At 40.6% G+C, this 18297-nt stretch overlaps 2 protein-coding genes across 2 annotated transcripts in view; one reads left to right on the forward strand and one right to left on the reverse strand.

The window, feature by feature from the left end:
* Positions 1-92: 92 nt before the first annotated feature.
* gxylt2 (glucoside xylosyltransferase 2) lies at positions 93-13885 on the reverse strand. The gene is made up of 7 exons (XM_026350097.1): positions 13409-13885; positions 7706-7904; positions 6531-6662; positions 3481-3732; positions 3021-3144; positions 1878-2050; positions 93-1305 (listed from the first exon to the last, which is right to left on the reverse strand). Exons 1-7 carry the CDS (start codon positions 13687-13689, stop codon positions 1129-1131), a joined length of 1338 nt encoding a protein of 445 aa, XP_026205882.1. The 5' UTR covers positions 13690-13885; the 3' UTR covers positions 93-1128.
* A 537-nt stretch (positions 13886-14422) lies between these two features.
* shq1 (SHQ1, H/ACA ribonucleoprotein assembly factor) overlaps positions 14423-18297 on the forward strand; it is a 38029-nt gene continuing 34154 nt past the window's right edge. The window contains exons 1-3 of the mRNA XM_026348924.2: positions 14423-14493; positions 15428-15594; positions 15825-15889. Coding sequence (XP_026204709.1) covers positions 15452-15594; positions 15825-15889 — 208 coding nt within the window. The 5' untranslated portion in view covers positions 14423-14493; positions 15428-15451. The remainder of the gene's footprint in view (positions 14494-15427; positions 15595-15824; positions 15890-18297) is intronic.

Consider the following 18297-nt stretch of genomic DNA (forward strand, 5'->3'; position numbering starts at 1 on the left):
ACATATTTCTTCACTCAAACATTTTCAGTTTTTTCATTACCATTCTAATTCACTGCATCTATGCATGTACAAAATGGGCTCAAGACGGAGCAGAATATTGCATTGTTTTATTTCGAAACACAAGTTGACTGTGCAGCCATTTTCAGTTTCCAGTTTGAATAATTTGATACATTTAGATCACACCACATTTAAAAACAATGTTGCTAAAGCACGAGTCGTGTTTACAACATACCATACGTCATATTACAAGGCTAGAAAAACACACACGTCTATGCCAGTCATTTTCTAGGAAACATGGCAGACATGAATATTTATATGGCACATAATCAGCTGTCGTATGTCACTTCTTAAAAAGCCAGCACTTTTGGTTTTGATTCACTTGGACAGTGCAGCATCTAATGTCAACACATCGACTGCACACAACCATCATGTCCTAAAATCCTTCTCAAAGTGCATTTTAACATTCAGCATGTAACATAAACATCTTTTTTTTTTTTCTTCTGCTGTGTTGTATGTAATACTGTCAGTGGCATCCGGCAACTGCAGCAGAACAGACCAAGAGCTCACAACTCTTCTCATTCACACAGGTTCACATTTCAAGTCATCTGTTGCTACAACATTCACATGATCTCAAAGGAGTGGTTTATGAATCTACTACTTCACGTAGTAAAGCTTTCCAAAGTCCAGAGTTGGCTAGAGAGTAGATGGTCACAAATACGCCTTCAATTTCACTTTTACACTTGAAATGAAGAGCTGGGTTTGAATTATTCATGGCAAAAAATAAATTCATGCCGTCTCTTTTTCCCACTGTAGCGTTCCAATATTCTCATACTTTTTATTACTGTACATAATTGGGTTGCAAAACGTTTAAGACGGCAATAAGGCAAAACTATTCTACAGCATCACTGACCAGCACTGTATGCTTCTCTGTATCCGTATGCTTATTCTTCATACCATCACCGAAGAATTATAATGCTCATAAGACTATTCCAGGATGTGTCGTGCATTGAATACACTGCAAACGCAGAGCTGCCAGATCAGTCTGGGAGATGCTGGTATGACACATAATCCACAGCAAGATGGTCCTCTGTGTTGCCAGGTAGAACAGGGAGTCCATTTCTCCAGCAGTTACTGGTGTGGTCTGACATGTCGGATCACTTTCTGTTCAAACACTTTCCTCATGGTCTTTTCTATCTGCTTGAGGAAGACTTGAGGAATCCGACCACACAGGGTGTTGACCGTGTCCAGGAACTTGGTCTGGATGGGATAGAAGAGCGACTGGGACATGTTGTCCTCAAAGGGAAACTGCAGGAACAGAGGCATTACACAGTGTCAGTTGTGATTTCAAAGCTGTTTCAGTCTGATAGTTTTTTAATGGAGCCATCATATCACATACTAAATGCTATTTACCAATGCTGACAGCAGGGTTGGGGTGGGATGGAGTGATGGTGGTGGTGTGTGTGTGGGGTATTCTCTATTAATCACAAATTACGACCGAGCTCATCTTTAAGAGGCTTATCTCGGCAGAGCAGGGTGGGAACTGACTCTACTGCCGGAGAAAACAAATTCTAAATTTAAAAACTGACCCAGATTGTTTAATACAAGCAAAAGAGAAAATACTATAAGTTGATCTTTTTCTGAGCTGATGCCCTTAAAGGAACAGTGTGTTATAGTGTTGTATTACCAGTTTGTTATTAACCATGTTTACTGAAATGAATTAAAGTGTTCACTAAACGTGCTTACTCTGAAAACTGAAATTCTTTGGTACATGTTACTGAGTGAGAAACCATGCTCAGATGAACGTTTTCAACAGAGGGCGCTATGGTTCAGCACCACGCTGTGACAGTAAAACAGGAATATCCTACTGGGATACTCACATCGCGTATTGCATCATAGACTACTTTGAACGCTGGTTGCTTGTCGTCGTGATACACTCCCCTGTTGCCGTGGAGGATGGACACGCCCTCTTCTTCGGCCTCTTTACAATTACTCCCATACATGCAATGATCTGGCCTGTAGTTCCACTGGCAGGGGAAGATGAAGAGACATTCTGGGGAGGGGGGGGGGGGGATGGCGGTACACAATAACACATGATTACTGATCTATTACAGCTCACATTTAGACTCATGAGGTTCAGATATTATGACAAGAACACCTTAGGACAGTGGGTTATACATTTCTTTTGTCTAATTTACAGTGTGCTAAACTGTTTCTCTCTTTTCATTACTTTCTACATTTGTACCTAAACAACGATGACAGAAAACAGATCTGAAAACATACTAAACTGTTTACACTGAAAACATGAGCAAACTAATCAACCCCCAGCTGCTCCGATGCAGTAACTCAGTGGCTGATGGTGATTATTCTGCAGCTGCAAGATGGGAATGTGTACATACTGTGTGTATGAACAATCAATGTAAACTACAACATGGATGCTCATGTGTAGTTGTTCTTTTAAACCCGTTATGACAGTGTATTGTATGGCACAGTTTATGAGCCCAGGATCAAAAATGGAATGTGGTATCTGACTAAAAAAAAACACCACACAAAAATACAGATATTTTATTTTTATTTTTATATATCAAAATGAGAGAAGCATTTGATTCCCTTCAAAACTCCAAGTCCTGATCGGAGGAGACCAAAGCCTTGTGACTGCAGAACAAGCATAAAAACAGATCAGAACAATGCTTATGGACTCATTTGAATATTCCTCTACAGACAGCAAAGAGTTCAAAGACTCAACATGTTCAACAAACGCTCCACTCGGCTGCGATTTCAAGTGAGCGTGCCAGCTCTGCTGATGGCTCTGAGCACTTAATGCCCACATCTGGCTTCTGCAGCTGGAACTCAGTCTGCTGCTACAGTCTGCTGTTGCCTACAGCCACAGCCTCATGTGTTGACTGAACCATATTCATAATGTAGACTGGTTTACCAATGACACATTGAAATAAGACAGGGTATATGTGAACATGTCAACAGTGTGAAATATGACGTGAATATACTGACAAAAAGGACTGTACCTGGGTTATCATGGAAGATAATGTTGAGGAGGTCCTGGTCTCCCCAGGTGATATGGTTCTTGTACTTCTGATAGAGTGGATGTAGGAGATCCTCCCACAACAGGCCACTGGGGATCATACTGTTCTGAAATGCCAGAAACATCATCCACTCACAAGCAGCTCGAGAGCAACCTTCCCCCCCTCCCAGAAAACATATCATCAAAGGAGGAGCACATTTACATTCTGGAAGTATTAAGAGCTGGAGAGCTGCTAAATTGAGTTCTGAGGGCAGAAGTCTGTGCTGCTAGTGTGGTAATCAAAAAACTTCAATCACAGCCCACTCAGAGCACTCAGGCTGTGACATGAGCTCAAAGGAAAAAAAAAAAGACCATTCAGAATGCAAAAGGGAAATCACATCTCACTGCAGCTTTGTACTGATCAGAGTGTGAGTGAATACTTTATGACCATGTTTTCACTTTACCTTGAACCGCGTGCTGCGTATCCTTGTGAGATTCATCAGCATGACACCCGAGTTGACACCCGTTACACCGTAGAAAGGGTGCCGAGCAAAGCGGCTGTACCAGCCAATCTTGGGGACCTCGTGCTCCGGAGCCATCGCTGCAAGCTGGGTGCTGTTGAAGGACTTAAGGAGGCTCCAGATATCATCCATGGGCCGCAGGAACAGAACATCAGTGTCCACGTAGAGTAATGAGTCCACGTCCTTCAGGATGACCTAGATGACAGTTATCAGTAGATTATTTATGAGCACCAGAGCTAGAATTAACATGGTTACATAATGGAGGACTCAGAAATAACACAACTGCTTTTGACACATTCATTCATAAACATTTCACCACATACACTCCTTTTGTTATTAGTTATCATTTAAGTATGACTGAAGAAAATTATTTAACTGATTAATTACATGCCTCATAGATTTAGTATGCTCCACTTCTTTCTTCACAGCAGTCTGTATTTCATTTCAAGTTTAAAAATCATATTCCTGGATCATAATTGTCCGTAAATTTACTCTAATTTTATTTTCAACTCTGTTTTTGTTTTCTTTCAATACCAGTGTGTTATATGATTTGTTCTATTCTTCTGCGTTGGATTTGTGGAGCAAATTCTAAGACACATTTCTCTGTGTACTCAACTACTTGGCTAATAAAACGGATTAGGATTATACAGTCAGTTTTTAGGGCCATAACGATGACTTATTTGACTGTTCCTCATGGTCATGGTTTGACTGACCTCTTGTTGTCTTCACCTGGGCATAAAGGTAGAAATAGAAAATAACACTCTGTGCTAGCAACTCCCGGTAGTCGTCATTCCTGATTTGTAATCATGTGCATGTTTAATCAGTCCTCAAAAAGTGAATGCAGAAGAAGCAGAGCACCATTTGACAATGTTTTCTTAGTATTTTTTAGTGTCTTCTTGTGCAATGATTTGCTAAGCTGAACAGCCAAACGGTGCGATGGCTGTCACCAACAAACAGGTCCCCTGCCATTTTACAACATACTCAAACAGCTGAAAAGCTGCAAACGACTAGTGCCAACTGAACAGGACACACTGCAAGAACTAGGCCAAGAGCTATTCACTAATGGCAAGTAAAAAACTGTTTCTTAACCATATCATTGTTAGGTAGGTACACTGTTGAACAGACATTTCATGTAGTCACTTTGGGATGTAAGAAAAAAGTTCTCTTATGTTTCATTATCTAAAATGATTTAACGGATTCATTGGGAGAAACAAGTTTTACGTAAATTGAAAATGAACATAATCACTTGTTGTAAAACTGTGTCAGAAAAATTTTACTTTTGATCCGTTGATGGTGCTGATGCTGTCATTTAGGGATCTCAAAAGTTATTCCAGTTCATCCTGAGGGGAATGAAAGGTAATCCATGCAAGTCAGCAAGCTGCACAAAAGTGTCAGAGCAGCCAACAACCAACAACCACCTTTAGGCATCTTGGCTAAAAGAAGTGTTGAATTGCAAGAGTTGCATTTCAGAAAGAGGTGACAGCCTAAGACTTTTTCATTACTGTTTACTCAAAAGGAGTGGGGTAAAAAAAAAAAGTCTCAACAAAGAAGTGATCTGTGGGAGTGTATCTTATAATACACATACCATCAAACACTGAAGTTGTGGGCTACAGTGGAAAGAGAAAAAGCTGACTTTTACTGTCAGCTAAGAACAAAAGGATGGGTTCAAGATGAGATAAATGACTTTGTGTGTCCACTGATGAATTGCTCTGCCAATACATGGCATTAGATGGAGAGTTTGGCTGAGATAAAAACGTCATTTTTAATCCTCACTGCTATGGATGCTGTTTTTAGACCTGATAAACTGTAAGAGTTTCAATTATATTTCAGACAGCTAACTTACCAGTATACAGAGTTAGGACAGAGTACATTATGTATCCCTTCAGGGTTTAGCACACAGCTGTCACAATGTGTGCTGACCACAATAATCTGTACATTTAGAATGGATAGAGGATAGATAAAGGCTGAGGCTGGAATGATAAAGTCTGGGGAGCTGAGCCACTAAAGACAAATTAATGAGTAGAGCTGAGAGGTAGTATACACTATGTGCACCAGTTATTCAGTGATGCTAAGAGAAACCCAGTCACAGTGCTGCAGTGTGCGTGACCAAGGACTGTTGGTTTTTTGTTGGATTATGTTGCTGACAGCAGCAAGGAGTGGGTGCTGGTGTGTCTAGCCTAATTCTTGCTGTTTAAACAGCCTAACTATATATAATGTATATCCACAGCTATGCAAGAACAAGCCCTGAGGACTTTCCCAAGTAAGAGGACACAGATTTCCCTGCCACTATAAATGACGCACTGCAAACAGTGTGGTTATACTGTACCTTCTATATCTTTTGAAGCTAAATTAATAAGACATAATCAGGATTTTCAGAATATCTACGTAAGCTAAAGGTCTTCACCTGCTTCCACAGCAGGCTGAGAGCTTTGTTTGAATAGAGCGCAACCTTTAAAGATGAATGGATTTTTGCGGTATCGACAGCAAAACCATTTATGAAAGTATATGATGACACTAAATCAAGATGGATCAATCGGGCTCCTATATTACAATTCAGGGGCAAAAAGACTCTTCCGAGGTGCTCAGCAGGTGTTTGTTCAGTAATAAAGTGAATAATGAATGTCTTTGATTGCCTCACAGCGAGACAAAAACACCTATGGATCCGTCTGACCTGCAATATGCTCATTATGTGGTAAGTAAGCTGGGTGCTATTTCAATGAATGCCGACAGGAAAAGAAAATCAATAACCAGGCACAACCTTCACTTGATGAAATTACTGGATTCAATCTCCGGAGACTGCATTTGTTAAGTAAATGCTGCAGAAAATGTGTAAAATCATCAACAACCGTGGCAGTAATTAATTAAAAGCGCACACTGGGATAAAATAAAGGGTAGGGAATATGCAGTTTTGAGCAAAAATGAAATGGATTAATGACATTAATGACATTAGTCGTGGCGAGGATGTGAAGGGAGATAAGTGCTGCAGCACTTACAGGGAGAAAGAGTCTCTGAGCAGCACAGGGCTTGAAGAGCTTCTTCCACTCGTCAGCGTCCCCCACGGAGAAGGTGATGGGGTAGATGCTGTACTGGAACTTTGCAGAGACGGAGCGAGGCCACTGGTCCAGCTGGAAGTGAAGCAACACATCACGTTTTACACAGAGGAAGTGACTACTGCGTTTCTTAAAAGCTTGGGTAAAAGACAGAGCCATGATAAACAACATTATTCTGAAAGCTTATCTAAGAGCTAAGAAACATTTGCCATTTAAAACAATGAAGTCATGTCTCCTGGTGCTGTGTTTTTGCGCAGAACACATGCACCTACCAGCTGTTGTTTGGTAAAAAAGCTATAGTCTAAACAAGACAGGGCACCCTCTTTAAAGTCCTCTGTGTATCGCTGAAGTCATCCAGCCAGTTAGGGACTGAATCCCTCTGTAATCATCAGTTTAACAACTTGGCCCTAGACGGAGAGCTCTGAGCAATTGGCAGGGTTTGTGCTGACGCGGAAAAAAGATCAAAAGAGATTGTGACAAGCCTTTCCAACACACACATCATGTCTCTTAACAGTGTGCCTCCACATATGCTCCTTGCTATACAAACTGTAGCATATGTGCTACATTATCAGGACCTTGACTACTACCACTCCCCATCCTCCACGAGGGGATACTTTACACTGTATTATGGCAATAATTCAAAACACGCATCAAGGCGAGCTCACAGGTTTAGGGTTAAGGTGCTGTTTAAAGTCCATTAATTGTAGTGATGTTAACCCAGTGTTAGTTCCAGTATCAGCGGAACTAATCCAAATCATGCCAAGAACCTCTGTAAAGGTGACTTTGAAGTGACACATGGTACCAGGAAAAGAGCAGGATGTCTTGCTGATATATTACACCCCAACCCCAAGAAGAAAGGCTTATATGTCTGTACTGGAGCGAGTCAGAGAGGCAGAGTTAAAACGGCTCTGATCTTTATGTCATCGATTACAAAAAGGGGGAATGGTTAACATGCGCTGCATTAAATCAGAAGGCTGGGGATCCTCTAAAGAAGTGTACACAGAATATAAACCTTGCATTTGGCCAAGGTTTTCACGGTTGCCAGATCTGATATGGTGCCTTTTTAGAGAACTCTGCACTGTACACGTTGAGGCATCGGCCCACTCAAGGTTCCTTACCCTTTCTGCAAACTGCGGGGCCAACGGGTCCTCTGCAAAAATGTGAAATTTGATCCTCTTGAGGCTAAACAGGAGGGCCGATTTGACCATGGTAAGAGTCTCATCCAGACGATTCCCACAGGCCACCACAGCCAAGTGCATGACCTCCTCAGCCTGGGTGCGCTTGGTCACAGGTCGAGCCACATTACTCCGAGGTTTACTGGAAAAGACATGTACAGAAGGCAGGAATGAAAGGTGTAGTAAACTGCTAACAGCCTAGTACTGTCAGTACAAAACAGAATGTGAGCTTATTTAAACTGGCACAGGTACATTAACTCTCAATACAATGTCCAGTAACAACATAACAATAAGGGTAGAGAGATAAAAACGATGTGCAGGATGTGCCATCTTCCCCACCCAACAGTGCTTTCACATCCAAGTGGGCCAAGGCCGTGTGTGTGTGTGTGTGTGTGTGTGTGGGGGGGGGGGGGGGGGGTTTGGCTCTGCTGACAATCACTTATTTCACAAACCTTGTTTCCCTCACTCATCGCTTTTAAATTGGCCTGTGTGAACTGCGGTGCTAATGAAGAGCAATGTGTCCTCTACAGCAGATGTCCTGGATCACACTTGACTGAGACACCCATCGTAATTAAAGTACGTAGAGAATTACGAGGAACTTGTATAATTTCATACTGGAGTACCACAATTGTATGAGTGTATTAAAGATAACATTTCAGCTCAAGACACCATTTTTCTGGTTACACGATTCCATCAAATAGAAAATTACTGGTTGTGCAGTGCTCATGCACATTTCACTGTAATTCAGCCTGACATGTTTCAATGACATTGACAACAAGTAACAATTTCAGTGTTTGAACAAAACTCAACTTCTATTTGTAATTATAGACACAATGGTAGAACTAATGGGGTAGATGTAGAGCTGAGCTATTTTATAATTATAACTCTTTCACACCAATTCTTTGCCAGTGGTTTGAACTGAATGAGTGAGCTTATATTTATGTGTTTTCACATTAAAATAGAGGAACTCCTTAGGTACATTGTTGCTTACATCACAAATTTAATGCCATGTGCACCACTGTGTTGCTGATTTATGTGGCTAAGTGATACTTATATACTTAAGTCACATAACTGGCAAAATAAATCTCTCTTTTTAAAGGTTCCTTGCACTATTGAACTCAGAAGATTCAAAGTGAGGCCTTGGAATAATATGTAATAACTAAATTAATCAAGCATCAGTTTAGTTATTGGTCACTGGTAGATTGTACAATAAAGATTTATTAAACAGAATGCACCTGGTGGGAAAATCACACCCACATATTCGTATTGGATCCTTTAACACACATTTTAAAACAGAGCAGCTCTCTGCTGTAACGCCTGTGGCATGTCACTTCATGATCATGTGAGTAGCAATAAATAAATAAAGAAATATCACCCTGAACTTCATGATAATCAAAGAAGGAAAGTGAAGCATTCAAGAAAAGAGCCGATCGCCACATTCATGATGTTTCCAGATAGTTCAGCAAAGTCAAGGATTTCTGTGAAAATCTGTGCCTTCGCATATTGTTCAACACTACCTCCACCCTCTACACACACTTCACTTCCTCTGTAGCTCTGCAAGTTCCCATGTGCCTTTGTTCTTCCATGCTCAAAGGCAACAAGGTTCTTTATCTGATGTAAAAATGTGCCCTCTCTGCAGAGATAGTGCTGCTGTTAAGTTAAAATGCACTCTGCAGTGCAGAGTATCTCCCACTATCATGTGAAAACACTTGAACAATGGTGGGAGCCTGAAGCTGGGGCGAGCATCTATGTGTCCTCCACACACACGCGCACACACACACTCCATGGGGCTGGTTGTAATAACATGTTCAACATAAATGTTGTTATACCCCTGACGAGAGAAGACTGACACACAAAAAGCAACAGAGAACCTTTTGATACAGAGTGAAGTGCTTTTTGGGAGGGGAGAACTGTGGCAAACAAAAGGCAACTTGTTATGGTATATGTCTAAAGACTGTGCTTCCAAAATGCACTGATCTTCGAGCCTAGAGGAAGCAAAGAGTCTACCATTATAAAAAAAAAAAAAAAAAAAAGAGCGGCTGAGCCGAGAGAGGAGAGTGAAATTTGACAGGTGGGTTGCAGGGCCGTCTCCAAGCGTGACACTTAGTTTTCTGCATGGCTGAGGGACAATGATGAACCACAGATTAGGATGAATGAGAAGGTGCTGAGAAATCTGTCTGCCACGCTTCAAAGGCTGATGCTCTGTCAAGATCGTTGAACACATATCACCATTTTCCCGCAAGAAAAGACTTCCCACATCCCCTCCACACGTGTAATTACCTTTGCATTTAGTCATGCAAAATAAAATGCCCTTGAAATGAATTCTGCATAAAACTAGATGACAAATTTTCTTGCATTGCAGAAAAGCATGGGCTGCACGCATGATGTTTGTGTTATGACACCGTTCCCGCACATCTGGAAGCAGTCAAAAACCACAAAAGAGGTACAAAGAATTGAATTCATTACTGGCTGCTGAACGAGCATAAGAGAAGACCTCTGCCTACAGAGCACCTCAGCCAAACCTTTCAAATCATGTAAAAAGGAAAAGCAGTAGCTTTAAAGATAATGATAAAAGAAACACGCACACGTACAGAATGAAGAGCCAGAGTTAAAACTACACCAAAGAACACCTTGAAGGCATTTCATTCATCAGCATGTAACTAGGTCACTTTGTTAACTGACTGGGTTCCTGGCGTGCAGAATATTGTGAGGACGAGCTACCAGGACATGTTGCAAAGCTGAGAAAATTGTGAAACTCCAGCAGACCACTTGTGATTGGTCATGAACCTGGCCCTAAATCAAACATGTGATGTGTCAGCCCAAGTCTTTATTTACCCAAGACGTGCTCACAAGACCTGATGAAATTTTGCATGCACATTTTAAATGATAAATAACTAAACAGTGCTGCAGAACCATGGTTAACATCTTCAATTTGTTTATTTTTTCTTTGCCTAGAGTCGAAAACCCAAATTTATGATAATTAAAAAAAGAGAGAACTGGAAAGTAACTATTAGAATGCTTGGCATTGTTGTTTGATACTAATTAAAGAATAACTTCTCACCAAAACCTGCATTTGATTACTGTTCAGTTGACCAGCTATTCAAAAAATGATGTCAGTCAAGGCAGATGGCCGCCCACCGTGAGGCAGGTTCCGCTGGAGCTTCTTTCCGTTCTTCCCACTGTCAATAGGAGTTTGCTCATGGGGTATTAGTCAGGTTTTCTCTTTAATTCTGTACGGTCTTGACCTGACTGTGGAAAGTGCCTTAAGATGATTTTTGATCTGAATTGGTGCTATATAAATACAAAGTAAACTGATTTGATCTGCTTCCTTCCAATAATATTTTGCATTTTTTTGGCACAGCTTGTCCCTTTCTAACCTTCAGCTATTTAGAAATGTTGGATTTTAGCCAACAAATGAACCAATCTGAACAGGCAGACATACAGTAACTGCCGCTGATGGGGCTCACACAAGTATCCTCTTCAAGCACGTCAGGCTACACAAGCAAACAGGGGGGACTTCAAACCACTCCTAGCAGTGAGAGTGTTCAGTCATGCGAGGTGACATTTTTATAGCTATGCATAATGCCACTGCATGAGAGTGACTTCTTCACTGCGAGGAATGCTACTTAACTATATCTGAAGTGACAGGGCAAAGGATTTGTTTCAACACAAAGCATCAACACCCATCTAATCCTGTAGATGCAGACCTTAATTCGATGTAACAAAGTAGAAAGAGGGGTGACAGCTTTATTATTCTGCATTTCATACACACATTCAAGGTAATGAAGAAACCACAGTGAAAGAGTGCAACTTACAGCTGGTGACTCGTGCTGCGTGGCTTGTAAACCACAAGTTTTTACGTTTTAGGCCTGCAACTAACAATCGTTTTCATTGCCAGATAATATTTTTCACTACCTGTATCGCTCAGTGTGTAAAATATTCAACAGTAGTGAAAAGTTCCAATCCTAGCCTGAGGTAACACCTTCAAATTGACTGTTTTTCTCCAGCCAACAGTGTACAACTCAGTTGGAGCTCTTTATTTTTGGCCACAGGAAGTAGTGTGATGTGTCAAGAGGAAAGGATATGATTAGGAAAAACAGGGATGTTTGTCTATTAAGCATGCAGCACAGGAAATCTGTCCAGTGCTCAGATTTACATGAACAGAGTGTTGACACTGGATAAAAGAAACTAAACAACAAAACTGAAATGTCTGTGCTAAAAATCCCATTTTAGTTCTTAGTTTAAATGTCTATGCGTGTTATGGCTACGATTCACTATTTTATACCTGGAAGCTACACCCTAGTGTTTAGATTCCTCTGACTATTATACTCTCCAACTAAAAAAAGCACATCCCATTAGCTCATGCAATTAAATAGAGGAGGAAAGTCTTTCAGGGGCTTTGGCCAGATGCTCAGTGTGTTTCTCCTAATCGCAGCAGTCAGTCTTGAGCCTTTTCCAAACCTGTTAGTTTTTTTTTTTTTTTTTTTAATGGCCACCGCTGACCCTTTCCACCTCATCTCCCTTATCAGCGCTGAGCACACACGGAGGAGTGTGGTTTCTGGGAGGACGCAAAGGTCCTTTCTCATTGTAACGCCTTGATGGCTTTTATCTACCAAACACCGTCCCCAACTTCCAGCCTAGCTTATGGGCTAGAATACATATAAATGCCTGCTGGCAGAGCAGGTATCTCCACACAGGCTGGCATCAGACCGGGAAGGAAACTCAATGAATGCACGAGACTGGACGACACAATAATGACAATTCTTCCATCCCCGGACAGAAATAGCACCAGACAAATCGTTCCTTTTGTCTAAATTTGGGAGGCTGTAAAGGGATGGTGACTTTGGCAGCTTGTCTTTAACCAACCAGACAGGGAAATCAGGAGATCACACCTGACAAGCTTTTCACTCCCACACTGACAGATTTTGGCAGACTTTGACAAGAGAACAGTAAACACTGTGAGTTTCAGTTTTGTGATATTTCCAATAATACCTTGCCAGTGTTGCAGGGCATACCAAAAGCAATCTGTGCACATTTGCATCCCTAATTAACTGCGGTTTATGTCTCTCAAGGTGACCTTTACCCCTTTTAAAAACAGATTTAGAGCAAAATAAAAAAGCAGGCTTCAAGCACCAAGGGTCAAACCATCAAGATTTAGAGGTCAGGTAATGATTTCTCATTCTGTTGTGCTATTGTTTGCTGCCTTCTCTGCAAACACTGCCAACATTTCCACTTAATCATATTAGTCATGCTCTCTACTCACATTTCAGCCAGATATTTGAGCAGCCCCTTCATTGCAACAGCATGACTCAGAGTACAACAAATGAGGGAAAGTAATGGACATCAAATGCAGCCGAGCAGATGCCCATACGCATACTGAAGTGTCCCCTGACAGATCAGGCTATTGTGAAGCCTGCGTCCTTGAGCACAATGTAAGCAGTTTGATGGAGGGAGCACGTCTGGTTCAAAGCATGACTGAATGCTGACACGGTCACTCTTTAACTTCCTAACCAAAGGGAAGATGAGGATCAGCAAAGCCAAGTAGTTAACGTGGCTCCTGGACGTGCGCGAACAAACGGGAGCGGGCGCAGAAAGGGGGCTCATTATCGACAGACGAGGCGAGAAAGAAGCAAACTCTCCCCTCACCTCTTTGCATTCACGCCGTCCCCTCTAGTGATCGCTTTGCCCTCTTTTCGTCTCTTGAGAGGCTCTTCCGCTCGCACGGCGGCTCTAGCGGATGATTTCCTGGCAAACTTTGGCGCAACATCGCGTCCGAGCTCGGGGGGCGACGGGGAAGAGTTGCCGTTCTTCTCCTCTCCAACTTCTTTCAACAGCGGATCGTCCGCGGCGTTGCCCCCCAAAAAGTACAAAAGTAGGAAAACTCCGAAACACACGGCGATCACAACTACTTTGCAGTGTATCCGCATGGTGAGAGCGACTTGTTGCGGGTGGAGGAGGCAGGCGGGACTCCGCTCATGTCTGCAAGTGAAGGAGGGCAAGCAGAGTTGACATTTTCTTACCGCTCCCCGCTCGCATTTTTCTGCAGATGATGATGGAGAGCGGAGAGCAGCTTCTCACCGTCCATGGAGGATTACACAGCGGGGGTGGGGCTTCTCCGCCGCTACCGTAATGAGACTGCTATTACCGCACTGTTGTTTTAGTAGAACGTTGAAGTTCATATAGTTGATTTTATGGATTTTATTTATTATTTATTTTTATCTGTCGTATAGCTAAGTTCACAATAAGCTTAGCTATATTGAGATGCCACGTTAATATCTTGTGAAGAAATCATTAACTTTATTACTTTTTATGAGAACTTTGTAATACATTAACAAATGTAAATGGAAATATTTATACATTTTAAAATTAAAAAAATATAATAATGATAATATTAACAGTACGGAGCCGATATGAAAAAAATATATACACAGTATGTGCAGTGTAATGTGTTGATACTTCATTATTTTTAAGCAGAATTAGAAAATATTCCACAATCTCCAGCTTCTCGATTGTTTCTTTATTTGATGTATCTGTGAACTGAATACATTTGACATAGCAAACGCACATGTGGTGTTCACTATCTGTCGCATACCCAAAACTGTATGCGATCATCACCAAATAAATTTCATCTGCACATTTTACTGCCCATTTACGTCTTGTGTTACGGTGAAACATGGAAGCTACAGCAAAAAGTGGCTAGTGAAGCTTGATGGGAGAACTCACTGTTTCTGGTGAGTCCAAGTGTTTTTAAACTGTTTTCTAAATTTGTTGAATTTCGGGGACTGCCCCTGAAGCGCACTTTCTACAGCCAGACAGCCGTAATAGGCACTGCAGCTAAAGAAGTGTTTAGCTAGAGGTAGCGTCATCTGTTAGCTAGTGCTGTGCTGTGCTGTGTTAGCCGAAACACACGAGGAGACCATTCATGCTTTAGCCTATTTTACTAACGTTAATAGAGTTAATAATAGAGCTAACCACTAAACAAAACGTCCCGAATTAATCAGTAAAGTCAGTGTAACATTTCGGTTTAATGTCGTTTGGATTTTAGAATCTATCTTAAGATTTAGAATATATGTATATATGTATATCTAATACATCCAAAATGAAGACGTTGCAAATGTCATGCATGTTAATCTCAACTTATTGTTGCTATATAACTTTATGAATTAACGTCGCAGATATGCTTTACTAATACTTCAAAGTTGTTGACAGAAATGCCGAACATATTATTAACCCTTGTGATTAGAAAAATACTTTAAACAGCATATTTAGAGACGCACACTTTCGTCAATGAGCAAAACTTGCTTAAGTGCCCATATTTTGAAACGCAGTTTGGAATGAAGATCATTCCATACAAGAGATAATGGAGGAAGCGAGCTGCACGCCAATATTAGGCGAAATTAAAGAAGCCTTTTACAACTTGCCGCCCTAGGAAACGTTTCGTCATGTTTGACACAAGGTTTGTTTACAGTTCTCACCATCATGGTGGCACACGTGGGCTGCTCCTAAACATGTGATCAGATGCAAGATGTAATAGAGTCAACCACAAGGTGGCATGCTGTAGTCAGCTGGGCTGTGATTCATGTAGCAGTCTGGCAGACTAATGTGAAATGCAGTCTTATACAGTGTAACTGGAATTTAAGATTCTTCTTGTCGTTGACACTACAGGTCTGTAGTACATCAGTGTCCATAATGATAACTCCTGCCTTTGACCTGAGCCAAGATTCAGACTACCTGATTCTCAGCATCCGTGTGCCGTACACTAGAACGTCAGAGTTTGACCTCTACATTGATGGAACAGATTTCAAGTTCTATGCCAAGCCCTACTTTCTTAGGTGAGTTAACTGACACACACAAACTTGTAATTGTATAACCTGTCTTTAAACCTAGCGTGAAGCAAGAATGTATTTCACATGCTTATCAAGTTGCACCATCTATGTGAGATTTAAATTTGTAGTCATCTATATTCTGACCTTGGTGCTTGTCTCAGTATTGAGCGGATGAAACAAAACAAACACAGGGTGTTTGCTTGTCCTTTCAGTAAGTGTATGCAAATCATTTTCAGATTAACTCTTCCTGGAAGAATCGTCGAAGATGGGAGAGAAAAGGCTACGTTTGACATTGATAAAGGTAGGTCACATAACAATTTTGGACTTCGAATTAGCAAAGAGACACCAATGCAAGTCTGAACTTAGGGTGATGGTACATGTCAGTGTGCGCAACAGAAGGCAGTTGGGGTGACCAATGACACTGATGCATAGGAAGTGCAACTAGTCACATTATCAGTGGGAGGAATGCATTATACGCACCTAGAGTTTGGGCGGGATTCAGTAATAGGCCATTAAATCAGTTCCTTTCACCCCCTTTAACAGCAGCAAGAAAGTGAGAGAGGCTGGGATCTCTTAGAAAAAATACGTGAATGATGCCAAATAGGAAAATAATTTAGAGGTTTATAAGTTTACAGTGGATTTTATTGTAAACACAAGGTGCGTTAGCTTTAAATTCCATGTGTGAATATGCCATGGAGTTAGTTCTGAACAGAACAGAGACAGAGGAGCAAAATATATGTTGTTTTTTTCTAATTACCTCTTGCCATTGTGCATTCTGACAGTATCTTGTGCCTCGATCATTTACCTTCACTGTCCTACTGCATCTCTGAACCTATATTATGGTTTAACAGACTGACTTGCTGGATTTGTATTAAAGAAATGAATAAAGTCCAGTATTGATTTAGAGATAATTGCAGGTAACGGATCTGATCATGTTGAATTTGTCCGTCGGGGGTGTGGGTTTATAAATTGGACACGTTCGAGATTGAGCCTGAGGAAATTTGTATAAAACCAGTTTTTGCTCTTGTGCTTTTATTATGACTGCATGGAAATAGAGCCCATAGAGGCAATAAACAAGTGTGAATTGTCATATTAGTTTTATGATGGTATTACCTGACAAAAGTCTTGCTGGTAGTAATCTAAATTTAACTTGCACACAACCTGGAGGAAGAAGCAACATTTCTCAGATTTTATACTTGCAAATCAATCTCTGTGGAGCCCAAACATTATTCATATTTAAACAAATAAAATTCTTATGACTGTAAGTATTTTCTGAGGTTGCTGGATATTCATACTGCAAAATAAAATATTAGTGCTCTTTGAACCGTGAACCAGAGAAAGATGACTTTTGTTGTAGTATCTAATATGTATTGTATTGTATTTCCTTTTTGTTTGTCATCTAACTTAAAACACATAAATTAGTGTTTCGAGCATATATCTTTGATTTCAGCCATGGTTGGTTTTGCAACTGTGTTTAGTTTTTAAAGAAGATGTAGCAGTGCTATGGCAACATATTCTTTCATTCTCTCTCTCACTCTCTCTCTCACTCACATACTCTATACATATTATATATATATATATATATATATATATATATATATATATATATATATATATATATATATACACACATACAAATCCCACTCAAATGCTAAACCACATAATAATCAACAGACCTTCCATAAATCTGTATGCTGTACAGCATAAAGGTTTAGTTCAGTTTATCTTTGCCATTTACTGAGATGTGTTTAATTTTTATTGGCATATTTTAGCACATAAATTTACACATTTTAAGTATGGTTAGTATAATTAGTATAGTAGAAAAATTCCATTCCTGATAGAAAGGGTTCTTTTGGAGATCAGTGTCCAGTGTCATTCTCTGCTCCACCTGACAGTGTAACATCACCTAGTAAAGGCCATGATAAGATCCATCTTTTATGACCACCTCTGAATGAAATATTTAGAAAGACATCATTGAGCTTCTGACCTCATGTTAAATCATTACCGTTTAAATACAGTTACAGTTCTGTGCTGTGCTTGTTGTTGGCAGCTGAACTGTAGGTAGTTTCCCTGTGTTTTGGCTCCTTGAGTACTTCTCCTGACACTGATCAGTCTGCTCATTTCTGACAGCAGACCTGCATCTCCGCAGTGTGAATTTCTCCTTCTTACTATTGGGTGACATTTTTTGTGAATGAAACTTTCCACCAAATGGAGTGGAACAGGAAGCCTCATATGACTGTGTTACTGGGAATTCACACTAAAAGTGAGACGTTAGTGACATGTAAGAGCTACTGAAACTTTCGGTTCAATACACACAGACAAATAGTTTTCATGTTGGCTAAGCAGAAAGAAATCAGGGACGTTTTTATGTCTAATTTTATAAAAATTAACAACAACTTTACACCACTCGATCTCATGTGTGAATGTGACCTTCACCTGAAATGTTTCTGGCAGAATGCTGGGGTATATTTTTGTAGACGGCTGCTCACAAGTTGGTAAAAAGAAATGTTAGTTTTTAAGGAATTCGGAAACTTACTTTGAGATTATTTTATAACACATAAACTGTGTTGCTTTTGCGTCGCGCTGGTGACCAGATTCACTCTTACAAGGCTGTGAAGCATCATTCTAGTAGTAGTTGGTGATTGCTCCCTGGGGGCCCTTTAGTTTGCACTTCAGTCAATTAGGCAGGTTAAATTAACCTACTGATCA

Source organism: Anabas testudineus, chromosome 5 (assembly GCF_900324465.2).
Source record: "Anabas testudineus chromosome 5, fAnaTes1.2, whole genome shotgun sequence".
NCBI lineage: Eukaryota > Metazoa > Chordata > Actinopteri > Anabantiformes > Anabantidae > Anabas > Anabas testudineus.